This window comes from Syngnathus acus, chromosome 24 (assembly GCF_901709675.1).
Source record: "Syngnathus acus chromosome 24, fSynAcu1.2, whole genome shotgun sequence".
Lineage (NCBI taxonomy): Eukaryota > Metazoa > Chordata > Actinopteri > Syngnathiformes > Syngnathidae > Syngnathus > Syngnathus acus.
Window position 1 is genome coordinate 2,141,575 of NC_051108.1, and position 17,981 is coordinate 2,159,555.

At 46.2% G+C, this 17,981-nt stretch overlaps 5 protein-coding genes across 14 annotated transcripts; 3 read left to right on the plus strand and 2 right to left on the minus strand.

Annotated features, from left to right (window-relative positions):
• Positions 1-64: 64 nt before the first annotated feature.
• ttc13 (tetratricopeptide repeat domain 13) lies at positions 65-5,407 on the plus strand. 2 transcript variants are annotated; one of them, XM_037244130.1, is made up of 23 exons: positions 65-288; positions 903-997; positions 1,081-1,156; positions 1,237-1,307; positions 1,384-1,449; positions 1,527-1,619; positions 1,727-1,843; positions 1,926-2,036; positions 2,097-2,179; positions 2,253-2,394; positions 2,474-2,648; positions 2,729-2,885; positions 2,956-3,086; positions 3,147-3,279; positions 3,382-3,474; positions 3,560-3,643; positions 3,710-3,794; positions 3,874-3,983; positions 4,054-4,189; positions 4,277-4,356; positions 4,508-4,586; positions 4,685-4,764; positions 4,830-5,407. In XM_037244130.1, the coding sequence occupies exons 1-23, from the start codon at positions 123-125 to the stop codon at positions 4,942-4,944; spliced, it is 2,478 nt and encodes an 825-aa protein (XP_037100025.1). In that variant the 5' UTR covers positions 65-122; the 3' UTR covers positions 4,945-5,407. The 2 variants fall into 2 exon arrangements, with proteins under 2 accessions (XP_037100025.1, XP_037100026.1); XM_037244131.1 differs by having other exon boundaries at positions 3,877-3,983.
• A 204-nt stretch (positions 5,408-5,611) lies between these two features.
• selenol (selenoprotein L) lies at positions 5,612-8,314 on the plus strand. 2 transcript variants are annotated; one of them, XR_005096577.1, is made up of 10 exons: positions 5,612-5,820; positions 6,096-6,174; positions 6,253-6,306; positions 6,524-6,569; positions 6,646-6,776; positions 6,881-6,995; positions 7,065-7,187; positions 7,274-7,411; positions 7,543-7,947; positions 7,982-8,314. XR_005096577.1 is itself a non-coding variant. In XM_037244142.1 (10 exons), the coding sequence occupies exons 1-9, from the start codon at positions 5,718-5,720 to the stop codon at positions 7,807-7,809; spliced, it is 1,056 nt and encodes a 351-aa protein (XP_037100037.1). In that variant the 5' UTR covers positions 5,612-5,717; the 3' UTR covers positions 7,810-7,829; positions 7,957-8,314. The 2 variants fall into 2 exon arrangements, 1 of the variants encoding a protein (XP_037100037.1); XM_037244142.1 differs by having other exon boundaries at positions 7,543-7,829; positions 7,957-8,314.
• Positions 8,016-10,601, minus strand: c24h1orf198 (chromosome 24 C1orf198 homolog). Its single transcript, XM_037244143.1, has 6 exons — positions 10,263-10,601; positions 9,948-9,998; positions 9,673-9,795; positions 9,365-9,532; positions 8,932-9,270; positions 8,016-8,868 (listed from the first exon to the last, which is right to left on the minus strand). Exons 1-6 carry the CDS (start codon positions 10,566-10,568, stop codon positions 8,815-8,817), a joined length of 1,041 nt encoding a protein of 346 aa, XP_037100038.1. The 5' UTR covers positions 10,569-10,601; the 3' UTR covers positions 8,016-8,814.
• Positions 10,602-10,866: 265 nt separating this feature from the next.
• Positions 10,867-11,678, plus strand: ost4 (oligosaccharyltransferase complex subunit 4 (non-catalytic)). 4 transcript variants are annotated; one of them, XR_005096578.1, is made up of 3 exons: positions 10,867-10,982; positions 11,143-11,279; positions 11,568-11,678. XR_005096578.1 is itself a non-coding variant. In XM_037244152.1 (2 exons), exon 1 carries the CDS (start codon positions 11,144-11,146, stop codon positions 11,255-11,257), a length of 114 nt encoding a protein of 37 aa, XP_037100047.1. In that variant the 5' UTR covers position 11,143; the 3' UTR covers positions 11,258-11,294; positions 11,568-11,675. The 4 variants fall into 4 exon arrangements, 2 of the variants coding, with proteins under 2 accessions (XP_037100047.1, XP_037100046.1); XR_005096579.1 differs by having other exon boundaries at positions 11,143-11,294; positions 11,568-11,675; XM_037244152.1 differs by lacking the exon at positions 10,867-10,982 and having other exon boundaries at positions 11,143-11,294; positions 11,568-11,675.
• Positions 11,679-11,753: 75 nt separating this feature from the next.
• agbl5 (ATP/GTP binding protein-like 5) lies at positions 11,754-17,680 on the minus strand. 5 transcript variants are annotated; one of them, XM_037244125.1, is made up of 16 exons: positions 17,464-17,680; positions 16,256-16,524; positions 15,814-15,985; positions 15,586-15,752; positions 15,341-15,518; positions 15,085-15,263; positions 14,479-15,001; positions 14,231-14,400; positions 14,027-14,162; positions 13,743-13,960; positions 13,472-13,683; positions 13,179-13,388; positions 12,949-13,070; positions 12,816-12,868; positions 12,615-12,718; positions 11,754-12,526 (listed from the first exon to the last, which is right to left on the minus strand). In XM_037244125.1, exons 2-16 carry the CDS (start codon positions 16,465-16,467, stop codon positions 12,447-12,449), a joined length of 2,736 nt encoding a protein of 911 aa, XP_037100020.1. In that variant the 5' UTR covers positions 16,468-16,524; positions 17,464-17,680; the 3' UTR covers positions 11,754-12,446. The 5 variants fall into 5 exon arrangements, with proteins under 5 accessions (XP_037100020.1, XP_037100021.1, XP_037100019.1 ...); XM_037244126.1 differs by lacking the exon at positions 17,464-17,680 and adding an exon at positions 16,831-17,336 and having other exon boundaries at positions 16,256-16,515; XM_037244124.1 differs by lacking the exon at positions 17,464-17,680 and adding an exon at positions 16,831-17,336.
• Between the last annotated feature and the right edge of the window lie 301 nt (positions 17,681-17,981).

A 17,981-nucleotide genomic window follows, 5' to 3' on the forward strand; every position in this document is an offset into this window, starting at 1 on the left:
ATACAGTTGACTACTGCCATTTAAATCCAACCTATGAATGGACAAGAATGAAAAGAAGAGGTAAGGGGTGTGGCTTACCGCTGTCCGTTCGAAGCGCATACACGCGCCTGTCCCGGCCAAACATGGACCCCGCCGGCCGGGTCATGCTATTTCTCTGGCTGCTCTGCGGCTACCTGTGTCGGATAGCGCTGGGCACCGACTTCTCGACGCTGACGCTGTTCAACAGCGAGCTCCATAAGCAGGGGTGCAGCTCGCTGTCAGACTGGGAAGAGTACGCGACGGACTGCGGTAAGCGGAACGATGTTGTCCTTCTGCTCAACGAGCTAATGCTAACGCACCGTAGTGACTGACAACAATGTTTTTGACAGCCGCGGGCGATCGTATTTCCTCAGTTGATTGTTTGAATGTATTTGAAAACAACTGATTTGGCGTCTTAATTCATTTTTTTATAGTCTTGCAATTGTAGAAAAAAAGTTGCAGCCTGTTTAGTTTTCAAATATTTGTTAGTGACAAGTGTAGTCTGACGTGGGTACTATGAAAACATTGCAAAACTTGTTTGCTCGAGAATTCGTGAACGTCACACAGGAGAACATGGTATTTTCCTTCAAATACATTGAATTTCAAATAAGAGGAGTAGTGCAGAATACCCTGCAATAAAACAGACCAGCAAGTGTGCTAATGTATCCAGAATTGTGTCCCAATTCATTTCATTGTGACACCCTATTATATCATATTCACAACCCCTAAAGAACATACAGGTTTATCAGGACACACTATGCTTTCAAAATCGTTGATGCTTACACGCCCTTCAAAATGAGATAATTTGGCAGACATGTACTCGTGCTGTACCTTACAAGTGTTTGTATGCCTTCTGTAATTGGATCTAACTCGTCTCTTTTCAGAATCCTCCATTTTGCAGCTGGATGACCCAAATTGCGATGAAGGCAGCAACCAGCCCTGCGAGTCAGTTTTCTCGCTCAACGCCGAGAAAATTCTTGTGAGATCACGCATCAAGAAAAATACTTCACAAAGCAATAATGTATTATCTGAGCTGGAGTTTTTTTTTTTTTTTCCTCATAGAATCAAGCCAAACAATTTATAGAACAGAAGAAAATCCCTTACCTTGTCAAAAACGTCAACACAAATGAGGAACTTGGTATGTTGCCCAAATTGAGCCTCTTTTGCAATTCGGTTAAGAGCCTACAATTTATGTGCTTTTTTTATTTTTTATTTAAGCCATTGGTTATGTTCTGATCGGCAACGGCCTCTACGACGAAGCCATTAAACACTTCTCCCTCCTGCTACAGGTACGTCCAAACATCTCACCATAATCTCCAAATCTGAATGATGCTGCATGTTTTTTTTTGTTTTGTTTGGCTGTAGAGTGACCCTGAATTAGTCAGTGCCATTTATGGCAGAGGGATCGCCTATGGCAAGAAAAGTCATCAAGTAAGTGACATTTTTATTTATTTTATTGATTTTATAATACATCTGCAACTGCTGTTCCTTTCCCCTGTACTTTGTAGGACATAAAAAATGCTGACCTGGCACTTTATGAGCTTACCAGAGTCATCACACTGGAGCCCAACTGGCCTGAAGTGTACGAGCAGAGAGCAGAGGTTAGTAGCCAACACCACACACGGCAACAAAAGGTTTTGAAAACCCCACACCCAAAAAAAAAAACCTCACATTTTACTCCCTCCTTCATTGCTGTGTGTGTCTGTAGATTCTGTCTCCTCTGGGTCGCATCAGCGAGGCTCTGGCAGACTTGACCAAAGCCATCCAGCTGCAACCGTCAGCTCGACTCTACAGACATCGAGGAACGCTACTCTTCATCTCAGAGGTTTGAATTATAAGGCACCGCCACTGTTTTCTTCAATCAAACTAATATTTGTGTTTGCACCATCACCTCTCCCTTCTACCAGGACTACGTGTCGGCGTCGGAGGATTTCCAACAGTCTTTGGAGCTGAAGAAGAATCAGCCTATCGCCATGCTCTACAAAGGCCTCACCTTCTTCCACAGAGGGATGCTCAAGGTGTGCTGACCTAAATTATTTTACTCATGGGGACAAGAAAAAACATGTCCGTATCTTTAGGAAGCCATTGAGACGTTCAAAGAGGCGCTGAAGCTCAAGTCTGACTTCATAGACGCTTACAAGAGCCTAGGACAAGCCTACAGGTAGGCTAACTTCCTGTTGTCTTTTCTTTTTTCGTTCTCTCCCTCCTTTCATTGTACTCTTCCGTCGTCGCAGAGAGCTGGGCGACTTTGAGGCGGCAATGGAAAGCTTCCAGAAAGCCCTCCTGCTGAACCAGAACCACATCCAATCCCTGCAGCTCAGAGGCATGATGCTCTACCACCACGGCTCCCTACAGGAGGCCATCGGCAACTTCAAGGTGGACCCAAGTGCACGCCTTTCCGATTCGGAGTGGCCACAAATTGAACAATGTGGGGTTTTTTTTTTTTTGCCTTCAGAGGTGTCTGCAGCTGGAGCCGTACAATGAGGTGTGCCAATACATGAAGGGCCTGAGTCACGTGGCCATGGGGCAGTTCTACGAGGGTATCAAAGCGCAGACCAAAGTCATGCTCAACGACCCACTGCTGGGACAAAAGGCCAGCTCCGAATACCTCAAAGTCAAATACCTCCGAGGTGGGGGCCGTCCGGCGATCAGGATCATTTTCAATCACGCTGATGTGATATTTCATTTTATTTTCTTTCCCACCAACTAGAATACTCTCGCTACCTGCACTCCCACCTGGATGTCCCTGTCGCCGAATACAACGTGGACCAGGACTTGCCGGGCAATTTTAAGAATCACTGGGCCAAGAATTTGCCCTTTCTCATAGAAGACTACGAGGAGCAGCCCGGCCTACAGCCGCATATCAAGTACAAATTTGCTTCCAGACTCCATTTCAAAATGTCGCAAAATAAAACGGCAATTTCACTCCTTTTCCAGGGATGTGCTGCCTCAGAACTTCGAGTCCTACAGCAGTGAAGTCCAGAAGCTGATTTGCACGGCCGATCATCTTGGAGTGATGATGCAGTACGACACGCCGGGCTTCTTGCCCAACAAGAGGATACACAGAGGTGCCTCGAATGACCTCCTGACCTCTTAGTCATCATAATAATGCTCTTTGCTGTGTGCAGCCATGGGCCTGGCCACCTTAGAAGTGATGCAGGCCATGCAGCGCACGTGGAGCAACGCCAAAGTGCGCGTCAACGGCAAGACCAGGCAGATGCAGTGGAGGGACATGTTTGACATCGCCGTCAAGTGGCGGAGGTAGGAAGTCTAAAGAAGGTTGTCGGGATTACAATTTAATCATGAATTCATCCACGACGTTTTTCACGAGCTCTTGACCCGACTTGTTCCCCATGTGTGAAGGATTGCTGATCCCGACCAACCAGTTCTGTGGTTAGACCAGATGCCTGCCAGGAGTCTCAGTCGAGGCTTCAATAATCACATCAACCTTATCAGGTGGTTGCAAGACTCATTAAACACGCCTTCTGTGAACAGTTTTCTCAAATGTCTACACCCCCCTTCTCTCTCTCTCTTCTCTCAGGGGCCAGATTATCAACATTAGATACCTGGCCTACTTTGACAACATCCTGGACTTCATCAAAGACAGAATACTGGTCTACCACGGGTGCGCATTTGCATGTCAAATTGAGAAAGGGAACTAAACCAAATAAATACATTTCCAATTTCCCAGGGCGTACAACCCCAAAGGGCTGGTCGAGGTCCGCCAAGCCCTGGAGAATGTACATAAAGTGGAGGATCTTCTTCCTATCATGAAGGTAAAGATACAATGAGGGGAAGCGGGGCCCCCCGCAGTGTGCTCGTCCTGCATTTGCAGCTCACGTTTGTTTCCTGAAGCAGTTTAACAGTAAAACCAGAGACGGCTTCACGGTGAACTCCAAAGTGCCCAGCATGAAAGATCCGGGCAAAGAGTACGACGGCTTCACCATCACCATCACGGGAGACAGGTGAGCGTGCGGGATTATTATTTTTTTTTAAGTCAGCAGTCAAATAAAATGATTTTTTGCCGTCTTCCAGGGTGGGCAACATGCTGTTCTCGGTGGAGACGCAGACCACGGAGGAGCGCACGCAGCAGTATCAGTCGGAGATCGAGTCCATCTACAGGGAGCTGACGACCAAAGGGAAGGTCTTCGTGCTCTCCACTGAGTTTGCGGTAATGTCAAAGCGCCATATAGTTAATCAATGATATTTTTTTATTGTTGTCTTTCCACCTGACCGAGGCAACCTTTGCTCTTTGCAGGACGCCGACGCCGTGTGCAACCTCATTTTGTCTCTGGCCTATTACTTTTGCAACCTGATGCCACTTTCCAGAGGCTCCAGGTAATCATTACACATCCAGTTTAAAAAAAATAAAAATAATCTCAGGTTGAACGCCAAGATCAAACAGCTCACATAGTCCACAGAGATTGTTTGACACATTTTGTGCATGTTGTGATTTATTGATTGAGACATTTATTGTGTGCGTGGTCAGTGTGGTGGCCTACTCTGTCATGATGGGGGCAGTGATGGCCAGTGGGAATGAGGTCAGTGGGCGGATCCCGAAAGGAAAGGTAACAGACGCATTTCAGCATAACTCAAGTTAAGTTCACGTATTCATGCATGTATTTTAAATGAAACTCAAATGAGGTTGCGTTTATTTTGTTGTCAGCTGGTGGACTTTGAGGCCATGACGACGCCCAGTCCGGAGAGTTTCAGTAAAACAGCAAAGAGCTGGATGCATTTCAAAAGGTGAGATGAACAAAATGTTCATTATGATCAGAAGCGTCATCATTTCTTTTTTTTATTTTTTTTAGTTTACCCTCTTGGTACCAGAGTCTGCCCTCTGTGGCCGAGACCTTCCCATCCATCAGAACCATGATCGAAGTCCTCAACGCAGACTCGTCGTCGCAATGCTCAAAGAAGTCCTAGCACGAAATGCGCAAGAGATAAGTCAGGACAAGTTGAAAATTAGCGGAACAAATGGAAAAGCACAACATTCAGTCTCAAAAGATGGCACAGCTCCGTTTTTATGCTTTATTATCATTTGGCCGTTAATTGCAAGAGGCAGAAAATAATCGTCGACGTGCGAAAGGAAAAAGCACAACATTTTGGTCACACTCGCACAAACGCACAGTTGACCCGCGCAGAAGAAAAAAAAAAAAAAAAAAGCACAACAGTATACAAACCTTAAATGAAGTGATGTTTACGCGGATTCTTTGTGAGCACAAGGTTTGGGAAGGCTTTTTCATCAACTTTGATATTCTAAATTAATTTAAGAAAAAATCTGATCAAACAAAAAGTTCCTTATGATTTGTGATGACCCTTTAAGAGTGCAGAACCTTGCAGGGGATTTGGAGGAAATGTTTTCCAGCCAATAAAGTGGTTGACCCGTGTTGTTTTCTTTGCTATCTTTTTTTCCCAATTATTATTTATATCGCAAACACAAATGTATTTTTTATTATGTAACAAAAATCCTTAACCTGTCGTAATACACCGCTGTTTAGCGTGATGATCATAAAAGTTCAATTTTATTTTCAGTTTTCCTTCTCACCGCTAGAGGCCGCCAATTTGCTGTAAGCCCATTTGGTCACGTGATTTCCCGGAAGTGTACCTCCCACTTTAGTTTTTATCATGTTTCATTGTCGAAGTTAAGCACTGTCCTATACTGTGCTGAAGGCTTTGAGGAGAGACAACGGCCGGGCATGGAGGAAGACGTGATCCCGGAGGAGAGCCTCACTACTGCCTTGAAGCAGCTCGTCAGTCTGGGCAATGTTTTGCTACAGCAGGCCAAGAAAGACGCGGAGGGTAGGATGAATAGTTTTTTGGGGGACCATCACATTTGCAATGATTTTACTGTGTTTGAAACGTGTTGTTTTTTTTTTTAAAAAAGCAATTCGTGGTACCTCACTAAAGTCACAATTCTTTTCATTTTGCACCAAAAACATAACGAGTTGCGCATCCAAGTTGAAAACAACATATTGCGACATATTGCCTTGATAACAACTATTGCAGTATGTCCAGTATTTTGATCATATTCCACTTTAAGAAATCCAAAGAAATCAATTTTCTATGTTTTCTAGTCTCCATGGAGGACTTTGTCCCTTACAAGATTGCCACTTTGTTGGGCCTGATTGCAGCCGGAGCAGAGTTCTATAGGAGGTAAGCATTATTCTCGCTTTTGGTAAAAAAATAATTAACTATTGTATATTAAGAGTGTATTTTCTTGCCATTGCACAGTATCGGAGTGAAGAAGAAAAGCGAAGCCGAGGCTGCCTGGCAGAAGTTGTATGGGTAAGTTTGAACAAACAAACCAAAGTTCACAGATTACCATATAACTTCTCTATATTGATGCGCCACTTTGTTACCTTGTGTAACAAGTTAAAATATCACCATGATAACACATCGACTAATCTACAGGCTTACATGTTTGCTTTTTTTTTTTTCTCAAGGTCACGCACGTCATTATATTAAAGGTAGAATATGTTAAGTGACTATTTCTGTTTCACAGCCGTGCACCAGTGAGAGAGCAGGTGGAGGAGCTCCTCCAGCTCCAGGTCTGGACCAGAAAATCCACACTCTTTATATGGTTGCTTTTCTCTGAACATAGCATGCATGTGTGTGTCTGTACAGAACGAATGGGACTCCTTCCTGGAGTACGTGGATCAAAGTCTTCAATCATCTTGTGCTCCCGTAAAACCAGGAGGAGAAACAGTGGACATCTTTAGCCCCGAAACTTTGTTGACTGATGGACGCAGTGGAAAGTGAGTATGCGTGTTCCTATTTCAACACTGCAAATTCGTCTAAAACTGAAAACAAAAAAGTCCAGTTGACTCTCTGGCTCTGTCAATTTGTGTTGCGTTTGGAGGAGCGTCACCCTGGATCACTACCGGTCTCCGGGTCAGAAGCTTCTGCTGGTCCTCATCAGACACTATGGATGACTGCCGTGACGCGACCACGTGGCCGAGCTGGAGGGCAGCAGGGTTAGTTAGCCTAGAAATCACCAAATAGACATATGTCATGTTTTTAACTTTTTTTTTTGTACTCTGCAGGCTGCCCTGGAGGCTCGGTCTGTGAAGGTCGTCGTGGTGGCTTTCGGGGCCCTGAAGGGGGCTCGTTTGTGGCTGCAGCAGACTGGATGCTCCTTGGACTTAGTACTCGATCCACACAGAAAGGTTAGCAATCACCACGAATCATCTTGTTACCGGAATTTCATTCCAGCAAAAGGTCACATGGTTACCTCGCTGTCATTCAAACTTAGATCTACCGGAGCTTTGGACTGATCTCATCCTGCGCTAAAGTCATGAACTTTGACTCCATGCTTCGGTATTCCGAGTACCAAGCTGCTGACAGAAGCTTCCCAGAATTCCCCATGCACATGCTGGAGGACATCTACCAGGTACACAAGACGCTAGCTAGCCATGTAAAGTTGACCTTTTTTTACTCTAGGTTAGGTTAACCAATATGAGCTAACTTGTTTTGGTATTGTCAGCCACATATTAATTGTTAAAAAAATATATATATTTCCAGATGGGAGGTGACTTTTTGCTGAGCGGTACCAACAAAGTCCTTTTGTCCCACCCAAGCAAGTACCCGATGGACCGACCCACCCTCAGCGACATCCTACGGACAGCGTCTGGCTCGACCGAGCTCGTCGCGCAGGAAGTAAGCGGTAGTGGCACGCCAATGCACGCCGATGACGTCACGCCTCGCACTCACAATACCGTGAAGAGGTGTGACCGATGCCAAGCTGTGCTGACCGGCCTCCCGCTGCTTCCTCTCAGATCCTTGCTGTAACTTAAACATGAACTTTTTGAGCATTTATTCCATATCCTTAATATCAAGCGCATGGAATGCTCTGACGAGGCCTGGGACCACATCACCAGTTCCGATACGACCTCTGATGATCAGCGGATACCCGATGACATTTAATTGGTATGCATTGCATTTCCACATGTCAGAAAATAAGATTTTAACAATTTAGGAATGACACAAAATTGTACTTTTTTCCTGATTTTCCTTTATTGTGTGAGATCAAAATCACGGAATACAAGCTGAGCACATGCACACTAGTCCTGTTGTATTCATATTTGTTCACTAAAATTGTTTTCTAGTGTCATTTAGGACTTTATGCAACATCGCCTTTAAAAAGATGTCTGGTGTATCACTCAGAGCGCATTCCAAAAGATGCAGACGAGCATGCCATGTGGTGCTATCTCGCGTGTGATTGGTTGACACAAGGCTACAAAAAGTACCTGATAAATATCCATCCAAGGACAATAAATGTAACACTTCAATGAGAGCTACAAATGGTAATGCTTTTTTTTCTTTTTTTTTTAACTATGCGGTTGCCATGACTACGTTTGCCGAACAGTAATATTTTGGCCCTCAAGTTGTAACAAAATGTGATTTTCCCACAGTTCCTCATTAGGAATTGGATGTCATTAAATTAGCGGAAGTAGTTAGCATCTGACTAACAAACATAGCAAAGGCTTTACAGCATTACTTGCAAGAAGCGATCATTGTGCTAGTTATCTAATTACTACAAATGAGCCATGTAGTCCTTTTTGCACATATGAAAAGCTCTCTGATTCTCAAAATGTTGGCACACGCTAACACCAATCAAGCTAAGAAATGCTGATGCTATTGGCAGGGCAAAGGTCCAGTAAAAGGAGTCTAGAAGACAGGCAGTGTTAAAAGCGAAAAGTGTTCAAAACAATAAACAGGGCATGTGAGTGGATGATACGAATGTCATGAAGCAGTGATGACATCATCCAGCGGCCCCCATCTTCGCTTCCGTGGTTACCAGTTGTCCAGGAAGTCGAATCCTGTCTTCAGGATGCTGTTGCTGTTCAACTGCAAAGGGAAGGACATGTTAGAGAAATCCAAAAGAATCGAATTGTTGCCTTCAAGGTTTACCTGGGTAAAGGCGGGATTGCCGGGCGCGGCGTTGTCCTCTTTTTCCTTGTTGCTGGGGAGAGTGGGGCTCTTGACAAGGCGACTGGGGGTGGGGAACACCTCATCCACGGTGTAGCTTACAACCGGCAGAGTGCTCTGCGAACGCTCCCAGCCCGCCACCGATGACAAGACGCTGAGGGGAGGGACGGGGCCTGGTGAAATAGAGATGGCAGCGGGAGCTGGGGGTGCGGCGACGGGAGGTTGCGGTGCAGGAGGCTTGGGCGCCCGTTGCTTGGCCGGCCTGGACAGCGCCAGCGGATGGGGTTCCGGCTCTGGCTCTTTGGCGGGGAAAGATGTCTCCTGTGGACACAGCGAGGCTCCGTTCTTATTCCGAAATGAAGGAAAAAAAAAAAACTATGATGTTATAATAAAGAACTTAGGAAAGCTGTCTCACCTGGCGCAGGTACGAGGGCAGCGACTTCTCTCCTTTCTCTAGGGACTTGATCTGGCTGGGCGTCAATGACTGGAAGTCGGCTTGCTCGCCCTCAAGTCGCGAACGCTCAGCGCTGATCTTCCAAAAAGCAGACTCCTCCTCGGGACGCCTGGCCTCGCTCACCGACACCTTGGTAAGACACACAAGAATCAGGAGTAGACGCTGAGCCACTTTGGCTTTGTTTAAATTCAGTTCCAGCATCACAGCAACCTCATACGAAGCATCTGCTTTTTGAGTCATATTGAACAAATTAAAAAACCATTCATTACCTTGGTTCCATTTGCACTTTTGCTAATTTGAGAGGAATGAGAGGTCTTTGCAGATTTAGCGTCCCCCAGAGAGATGGAAATGCCCTGGTCGGGGCCTGGTGTCAAACTGAATTCTAGCTGGCTCTGAAATACAGTGACATGGCTTTCAGTGGGCATATCAGGGTGGGATGGAGGCCGGTTCACATGAGCCGCCCTTAAACCAATCTCACAATGGAAAGAAATGCACTAAAAAAAATGATCATTCTTGTTCCTTGACATTAACATATCATGTTTACCTTGGTTTCCCAGGAGAAGGGGGCTGAATGCTCATCTTGCCATGTCATATCCTGAATACAAAAGAGTACACACAGTTATTGTCGCATAACTTTAATGTACCCAATCAACGTCAGGTGGACCATGAATATGTATATTGAATACTTGTTTTGAGTATACTGTACAAAATTCATACAGAGCAGTTTTATTTTTCCTCAACTTGAACTGCAGTTCGTGACGTCACGACAATCCACCCCTACGTAGCTCGGGATTAGTAATGCAGCTAGCATGGCCTAAAAACATCGATTTTAATTCCCAGGGTGACTTTTTCTAAGCACCTCTTCTCCAAAATGGACGATCTTCTGTCCGGTCTGAATGAGGAGCTTGGGGTAGCAGACCACCTCCTCTCGATCCACCCGGTGCATAGCATATCGGGCTTGGATGTGCGGGTCCATCATCCAGTTGTCGATCGCGTTGTCCTGCTCTTGCGGCGACATCTTGTCCCACGTCGAGCCGTGGTTGTTTTTTATTTTCTCGCGTTCTTGCATGATCTTGTTAGCCATGGAATTGATGGATGAGAAGTACTGGAATTTCTTCTCTTCCATGTTGTGGGCTTCGAACCCCGCGACCGACGCGGCGGCCATCTTGGATGTCTTCCAGCTGTTTATTGTTGTGGGAAGGAAACGTCATAAAATGGGCGGGGCTGGGTGGATTCGGGTACTTATCGTAATATTGAATGTCTTATGATGCAGTTAGGAACACGGTAATCACTCGAAGCCAAGAGAGTTGAGCGAAGGCGGAAAAACGTACCCACAATCAGTTCTAGTGTGATGTAACTTACGACGTTTTTACTCATAAATTGTTGCTTGGATCACAAGGAAAAAAGCGTTAATTGTTATAGGTGAGTCAGATTTACGTGGTGCAATGAACGCAGCATCCAGCCGGGTTAACGTGACGTGTCTTTCCTTTTAAACCGGAAGAGATTGCAAAGGTCGCCTCCTGTGAGCTCACTCACAAAACCATCACGATTCTCTCAGAAACTCTATTAAAAACATAACGTAAGTTGTCGCATTTCCAAACAATCTAACAAGAACCTTTTGTTTTCTTATTTTGTCTGTGTGTCCATAGCTTGTTTGCATAAATTGTGCAGCTTTGGCTGAAATTGGAAAATGTGTGCAATGCTGCATATTAAATGTGCTGTCTGTGATCACTTGACAGAATGGTGACTGACGTGCAGCTGGCAATCTTCGCCAACATGCTTGGTGTGTCCCTATTCCTGCTGGTGGTACTATACCACTACGTGGCCGTCAACAACCCCAAGAAGCAGGACTAAGAACTGGTCGCACCCTGGGCTGGTGAGTGCAATCGTGGTAGGAAAACACCTAGAAAAGATTTAGTGACATTCATGCACAGGAGAACTGGGTTACACCATAATTTAAGATCATTTAATTTATCGCAACGATGTGAACACAAACTAGGTTATCTAATTTTAACTGCTTATGTTCGGTAACTTTAGAGCCCCTGAAAAATCGAGTTAAATGAGAATATTATCAGTAAGTGGAGGTACCACTAAAAAGTCTTCTTTTGTATTCAAGTCAGTGTGGCAAATTTAACGGCAGCAATTTTTTTTTTTCATTCTACAGATGGGAATCGTCGCCACCACACTACCCAGGAAACAAACATTCCCCCCAAAATGATTTCCCAAGGATTATGTAGTTGTTACTTTTTTCAATAAATAATGCCAAGAAAAATTATTTCCTCGTTTATATCGCGCATTTCCCAAACTTATTTTCAGACCAGTTAAGTAAAACAAAATAACCAATGTGAAGTGTGTGGTCATCATTTAGTTTAATGTAGCCACAGTACACATGATGGTGCCAAAATATATTTAACACTTATTGGTCCACAGAGAACATATTGCATGTGATGTGGTTTTATGACAATCGCAGGAGCAGCAACAAATGATAGGGCGTTAAAGCACGTATCTAAAAATTGTGTTGCTCAAACGGAACCTGCTGGAATCTATGAAAACACACAACATCCATTGTGTATAAATGAGCAGCATACAAGTGGATTCTTCCAATAGGCAACATTTTACAGAATGAGATTCGTTAACAAGGTGCTGTGTGCAGTGTTAGCTTGAGAACGGAAATTTGAAATGGTTGAAAGTGTCCTCCTTGCCCATTTGCTTTGCATCTTCAGTGTTAGTTTAAAAAAAATCATTTGCGGTGCTTGTAAGTCAAGCTATCACTGCATTTTTACACGTTAGGGTGTCACAGTATAGTGTTTGATGAATGAATGAATTCGCTTGCTTATACTCACTGTGAAGGCACTTGGACCTGACAACGACAATACGATTGCACTTAATAATATGGAAATAAACAGTACATGACACTCGCTGGCCACTTCATTAGGAACAGATGAAGCAGTGGCCAGTTTCAAGGTTAGCGTTATTTTTTTCCCCGAGGCAATTCAGCGTTGAGGAAATACGCAGTTCCAATTTTGGTCGGCACTGAGGGTCGCTATTTCACAACATGGCTTCGGGACGCGGTCCTCTTGTGGGATTTACTCGTCTGTTGCTTGCTTCGCTCGTCCTCGGCTCCTGCAGGGCACGAAAAATAACAGTAATGCATTCAACGCTACTGGCCCATTATGCTAGCAAGCCATTAGCTTCTGGACCAACACTATACCTTGAATGAGTCCCTTCTGGCGGCTTTTAACGAGACGCGGCACGGTACCGTCGGACGCCCCTGCCTTCTTGTTGCGTACGGCCACGTGTGGCTGCAGCTCGCACCTGCGTGTGTGACACAAGGTTAGAATTCCAAAGCCAAATATCCCAAAATGATGAAAAATGTACGAAAGAAAAGTAAATACTAATTTTGGGGACTCACTTGGTAAATTTGACCGAGGCTAGGATGTGCTCTGGTCCACTCTCTTTAGGAGTCTGTAATAGATGAACACAAAAGACCATCAAAAAACAGTTTCCGTGTAAAAAAAAAAAAAAAAAAAAGAGTAGATGTTAACCGCTGTGGCGGCGCGGTGGCCTGAGTTTCGGTTTCCTCTTCCGTTTCGGCTGGGGCGTGGGGGTAAAGCTGGTTTGGACCAGGCCGCCGACGAGCCCGCGTGGAAGTCTGCGCAGCCCAAACCTGCCGAGAAAAGTCAAAAACCAACAAAACAGGTGATTTTTTATTTATTTTAAATGCATCAGTCTTGCATTGCCACCTGATCCAAAGAGAACAGGAGGGAGTACACACCAACAATGCTGGTGGGGACCACCGCCGCCGCTGCCACCGCGCACACTGACGATGACGAAGACGAAGAGGAAGAGGAGGAATGGGGGGGTGAGGGTGGCGGAGGGGGGCGGGCGGGTGTATGGCTGCCAGGGGGACGCAGGACAGCACGGTGATGGTGGGGAGTCGGGCGTCTCTTCTCCGCACTTTTGGTGTCTACAGAGACAGACACACCTGCTGACGAACATGCGGGAGTGGAGGGGGGGACATGCTGAGGGGCCGCCCGGATCTAGCGAGGCGCAAAAACGGCTACTCACCCTTTGTGGGCCCGGCAGATTTGCGACCGCCGCCTCGCCCACCGCGGCTGCCGCCAGCGCCGCCCGTTTGGTTCTTGGCGTGCGGCGGTGGGCACCCGAAGGCGAAGCTGGGCGTGTTGGGCGTCATGGGGGACGGCGTCAGGCTGCTGCTGCTCTGGCTGTTGCAGCGCACCCGCGCAAAGGACCCCTCGGGGGTCGGGCCGCTCAGACCGCTGCCAAGCCATTGCCATTAAGAGTGTGTCCAAAATGGTGGCTGTGTGTGTCAACTCACTTGATGAAGGTCTTGGGCGGCGACGCCTTGCCGGGGTGCTGGTTCCCCTTGTTCGGCGGGTGTGTACCTTGGTGGGCGCTCGGGACTTTGGTGTTGCGGAGTTGCTTGAGCACCCATGCCCGCAGGTTGCCCAGGCAGCTGTGCTCCGAAAGCACCAGCCGCGGCCACGGGTTGCACTCGGCCATGTCCAGCGCCGAGATGGCCACGGAGCGTCCCACCTGGTTCGGGGAGCTGTGAGGCTTATGCTAAAACCACAAAATCATCTTTTTTGACAGATGCTGTACCTGTTCAAAGATTTCCGGCGTGTACTTGAGCGGGAACGATGGGATCAGAGGGGGCGTGGCCCGCCCGTTGTCATGGCACGCCGGTGGGATGGCGTTCAGAGTCTTTCCCGTGTTATAGTTGCACTCTAACGTATAACTAAAAAACAGCAAAGACCCGCTTTTGTTTTCTGATGTATTGTGGTGATGTCATCCTTGTGTTTTTACCTGTGCAGGATGCCGATGGCTTTGTGAACGGCGACCCGTCCGCTGCCTTCCTTGGACTGGCCGTCGCGTTTGTCCCGCGCGTACATGTTCTTCTCAGAGAAGTTGCAACCTTGGAAGTCAAAGTGCGGGGAATTGAGGGCGATCAGCCTCGGGTATAGCACGTTCTCCACCTGTGCACACGGGAAGAACCACATATTATTTTCCGCTTGGCTGCAGCAGCTTTTTGAAATGGCCTGGTAAGAGTTTACCTGCTGGCTTTCAGTAGGCAGATTATTTCCGTACATGAAGCAGCCTCGCTTGGAGGCGTGGCCGTGCAAGTCCACGTAATAGGCCACGCCCCCCTCTTTGTGTGGAATGGATTCCAGCTTCTCTTTTTTTGCCTCCAGTGGCGTCGGCGGTGCCACTTTTGGCGGCTTTGGCGGTCTACCTGGCAGTACGGCAGCCGCGACAATCTCAGAGTTGGACAAACTGCTGACATTGTTCTTTGCCGTCCAGCCGTTGTGCGCCGTCGCCGCGGTGACCTCAGTCTGCGGAGGGGTCGCATCCTTGGCTGCGTTGCGCTGATTCAGGCTGACTTCCAGGGCGGTGAGGGCTGGAACCTCGTGTTCATCGCTAGCCTTTGTGGGCGTTCTGGCCTGCGCATTTTTGTGTGCCGTGCGATTGTGCGAGTGGTGGTAGAGCAGCAGTGCTTTGGCGCCGTAGATGGACGGGTGCAGCTCGGGGCTGGGATTCATGTACTGCCGGTTCAGGTTCACGCCCCGTGAGTCGGTCCTACACATTAAAAATATTGAGACTGTGCAGGAGTACCTAATAAAGTGCCCTTTTTGCGAAACAGCAGGGTACATTGCTCTGACCTGTAGTGGCCTCGCACAACGCCATCCGGGTTGAGCATGGGGATGAGCTTGAAGACAAACATGTTTCTGAGCGCGTGAGCTCGCGGGTCGTCTTTCTTCAGGATGAAGTCCAGGAAGCCGTTGAAGACGAACGAGGACGGCGTCTCTCCGGGGTGCACGCGGCTGCTTAGGAAGAACACCTACCAAGCAATCAATACGTGTGAGTTTTACAAACTAGCCAGATATTCGCCACGCCTACGCTAAGGTGTATTTGTACCCTTTTGTTCTCAAAGCGGTGAGGTCGAAGCGTGTCGACATCGGGGAAGAGCTGCGGCAGCCGAGGTTCGCGCTCGTCCATCATTCCGCTGCAGTTGGTCACAGTGAGGAGGTCCACGCGGTTGCCGTCAAGAGAGCGACACAGCAGCTCGCGTCGGTAGTACACCTCGTCTGGAGAGCTGACACACAGGGCACAGCGGGAACGTTACTATTCATTTATTTTTATTTTTAAGCATGCCGTGTTACCTGGCAGGACCGAGCCGTGCCGCGTTGCGGTGCCTGTCGTCCAAGCACCGCAGCATCTCCTGACACTCGGTGTACGAGAAAGGGAAGCAGAAGGAGAAGAAGGTGGTTGCACCTCGAATGTCCAGCAGGCGGTGAGTGAAGGACAGTATGAACTGGCTCCGTACAATCTGTTGAAGCACGAGAGGGGTGTTATCATTAGCAATAATAATGATGCTTAATTTTTGGTACCTCAATGACGGGTCTGTCTCGGATCCTCTCCCATTTGTTTTTCCCAGGTAAAGTCCGAACGAGTGGCGCCATGCCTTGACTGTAAAGCTTCCTCTGGTTGTTCATGTTCATCACATTGAACTTGAGCAGCCTTCCAGGGGCTGCGCCCTGCACGCTGAAGTAGAACCATGACCTCAAACACAAAATTTGACATAATCAAACAGCAGTCCTTCATGAAATTTTGTCTCATAAAATTGCAACATGTTCCCTGCAATTATGATTAATTTTTCTTCTAGAATTACAAAATCACACAAATAATAATGAATCACTGTTTATCAATTTGAATCTCACAATATGACATTTTAGATAATAGTTTGACTTTTTGCAGATTTTATTCCTGAAATATTACATTTATTTTTTAGGGTAAAATTGTTGTGTAATAAAAATAACATCCAACAGTCACCTGTTGCCATTCTCGTGTTCCGTTCCGGCGCAATCGTGCTGCGTCCAAATGTTAAACTCGTAGTCTGGGATGTTGACGGGGGATGCGGCCCCCCCGAGTTGAGTGCCATCATTAAGGAGGCTCGGTATATGCTTGTTCACCTTCTCCACATGGGCCAAGTTGCCAGAGTCGAACTTGGAACTGAACACAATGTTGCCAAAGCGAACCTCCATGGCCGAGAGAGGAGTTTCCTCTTAGGACGTTTTCACCCTCTACAAAACCTAATCAAACTTGACAACAAAAATACAGAAATACATTAGTGAATAGTAAAATATTTAAGTCATGTTAAAATCATGGACTTTCAATATTTGATCCAGTGGTCACTCAAAAATAATTGATGTGCAATATTTGTAAAATTATTTGTAAAAAAAAAACAAATCCCCCCCATTTCAAAACTCAAAAATATGACTTTATTAGACTTGGGCCGGTGGATGTGACAATATAAATAGATAACAGCGACACCCAGAGGCGGGAGCAAAAACTACAACCACGACCAAATGACACTTGCATTTGACAACATTTGATTATTAACATACCACATAATGCATGAGAATGTGACGAATGTGATTGTTTCCAACGAATCCGATCATTTTTATCCTGCACGACACAATGGCTCAGGTTCGGTCCCACCAGCGCCTCCACGACAAACAGCTGACCCACAAAACAAGCTCAGGCATCGGGATTTAAAACCTCTCGCGATGCCACATCCGCCAGACAAGAGAGTTTGATTTTTATACAGTCCGATTATTAAATATCTTAGATACTACGTTTATGTTCTTTGGTCCCTGAACGCCCCTTGACGTTACTAAGCTACAGGGGACAACTTAGCTGCCGAGCTAGCGGTCGTTGCTAGGAAGAAAGGACGATCGCTACGGTCCTAATTCACATCGTATCTCCTCCATATCGTTGCTGGTGCAAGACCAAACGATCAAATATTGACCCGATCGATGATGTTATTGATCGATATCCGTATGTTTTGATGTCATGTTGCCGCCCCCCTTTCTCCCTCAAACTCTTCATTTGGTCGCTGTACATGAGGCGTTCAAGGAACTCCTGAAAATGCCAATATGCAGTCTACGACCTCGTGTATTTTTTTTTTTAATGATGTGATAAATCAATAAAATTAGACTTTTAGTGTCTGAATTCGCTCATAGTTTTGACTCAATTACCTGATGAAATGTAAATTACAGTATCAATGTTCCTTTGAAGCGATTTATCCCACGCAGCATCTTTTCCATGACACGGCCCATTTAGGGTGGTAGAGAAAAAGGCTCATCATTCAAGCCATTTAGCTTGCTTTTCCAATTACTCTGCCATAGTGAAATGACAAATTTGATTGAGTGCATCCCCCGGAAGTAAATGTGACGTCTTGGGGACGTGCTCCATATCTATTTTTCAAAGCGTCCCTGCTTTTGTCATAGCTGTGTTACGTTGACATCAGGCAAATATGAGAACCTATCTACAATGAAGCGTTCAGGTGGCTCTGTAATAGTGATGTGCATTCCAGTTCTTTTAAGTGAACTGATTCTTTAGAATCAGTTCATTCAAAAGATTCATTCAAAAGATTCGTTCAAACGAATCGTTCAACGATGTTTTGATTGGCGAATATAAATACAAGGGTTAGGGTTAGTGAGCGAATCACTTACTAAAGTGATTCGTTCTTTTTTCAGTTCATATGACTTCAACC

Excerpts from the sequence above, each read along its gene's own strand:
- c24h1orf198 (XM_037244143.1), bottom strand. The coding sequence starts at position 10,568 with ATGGCCGCCGCGTCGGTCGCGGGGTTCGAAGCCCACAACATGGAAGAG. Across the intron at positions 9,999-10,262 it reads TCGTCCATTTTGGAGAAGAG|GATATGACATGGCAAGATGA; the intron begins GTGCTTAGAAAA and ends TTTTGTATTCAG. Across the intron at positions 9,271-9,364 it reads TGCCCTCGTACCTGCGCCAG|GAGACATCTTTCCCCGCCAA; the intron begins GTGAGACAGCTT and ends CTGTGTCCACAG.
- agbl5 (XM_037244125.1), bottom strand. The coding sequence starts at position 16,467 with ATGGAGGTTCGCTTTGGCAACATTGTGTTCAGTTCCAAGTTCGACTCT. Across the intron at positions 15,986-16,255 it reads GAACACGAGAATGGCAACAG|GTCATGGTTCTACTTCAGCG; the intron begins GTGACTGTTGGA and ends TTTGTGTTTGAG. Across the intron at positions 12,869-12,948 it reads GCCACCGCGCCGCCACAGCG|ACTCCTAAAGAGAGTGGACC; the intron begins GTTAACATCTAC and ends CATCTATTACAG.
- ost4 (XM_037244152.1), top strand. The coding sequence starts at position 11,144 with ATGGTGACTGACGTGCAGCTGGCAATCTTCGCCAACATGCTTGGTGTG.
- ttc13 (XM_037244130.1), top strand. The coding sequence starts at position 123 with ATGGACCCCGCCGGCCGGGTCATGCTATTTCTCTGGCTGCTCTGCGGC. Across the intron at positions 1,308-1,383 it reads ACTTCTCCCTCCTGCTACAG|AGTGACCCTGAATTAGTCAG; the intron begins GTACGTCCAAAC and ends GTTTGGCTGTAG. Across the intron at positions 3,087-3,146 it reads CAACAAGAGGATACACAGAG|CCATGGGCCTGGCCACCTTA; the intron begins GTGCCTCGAATG and ends TGCTGTGTGCAG.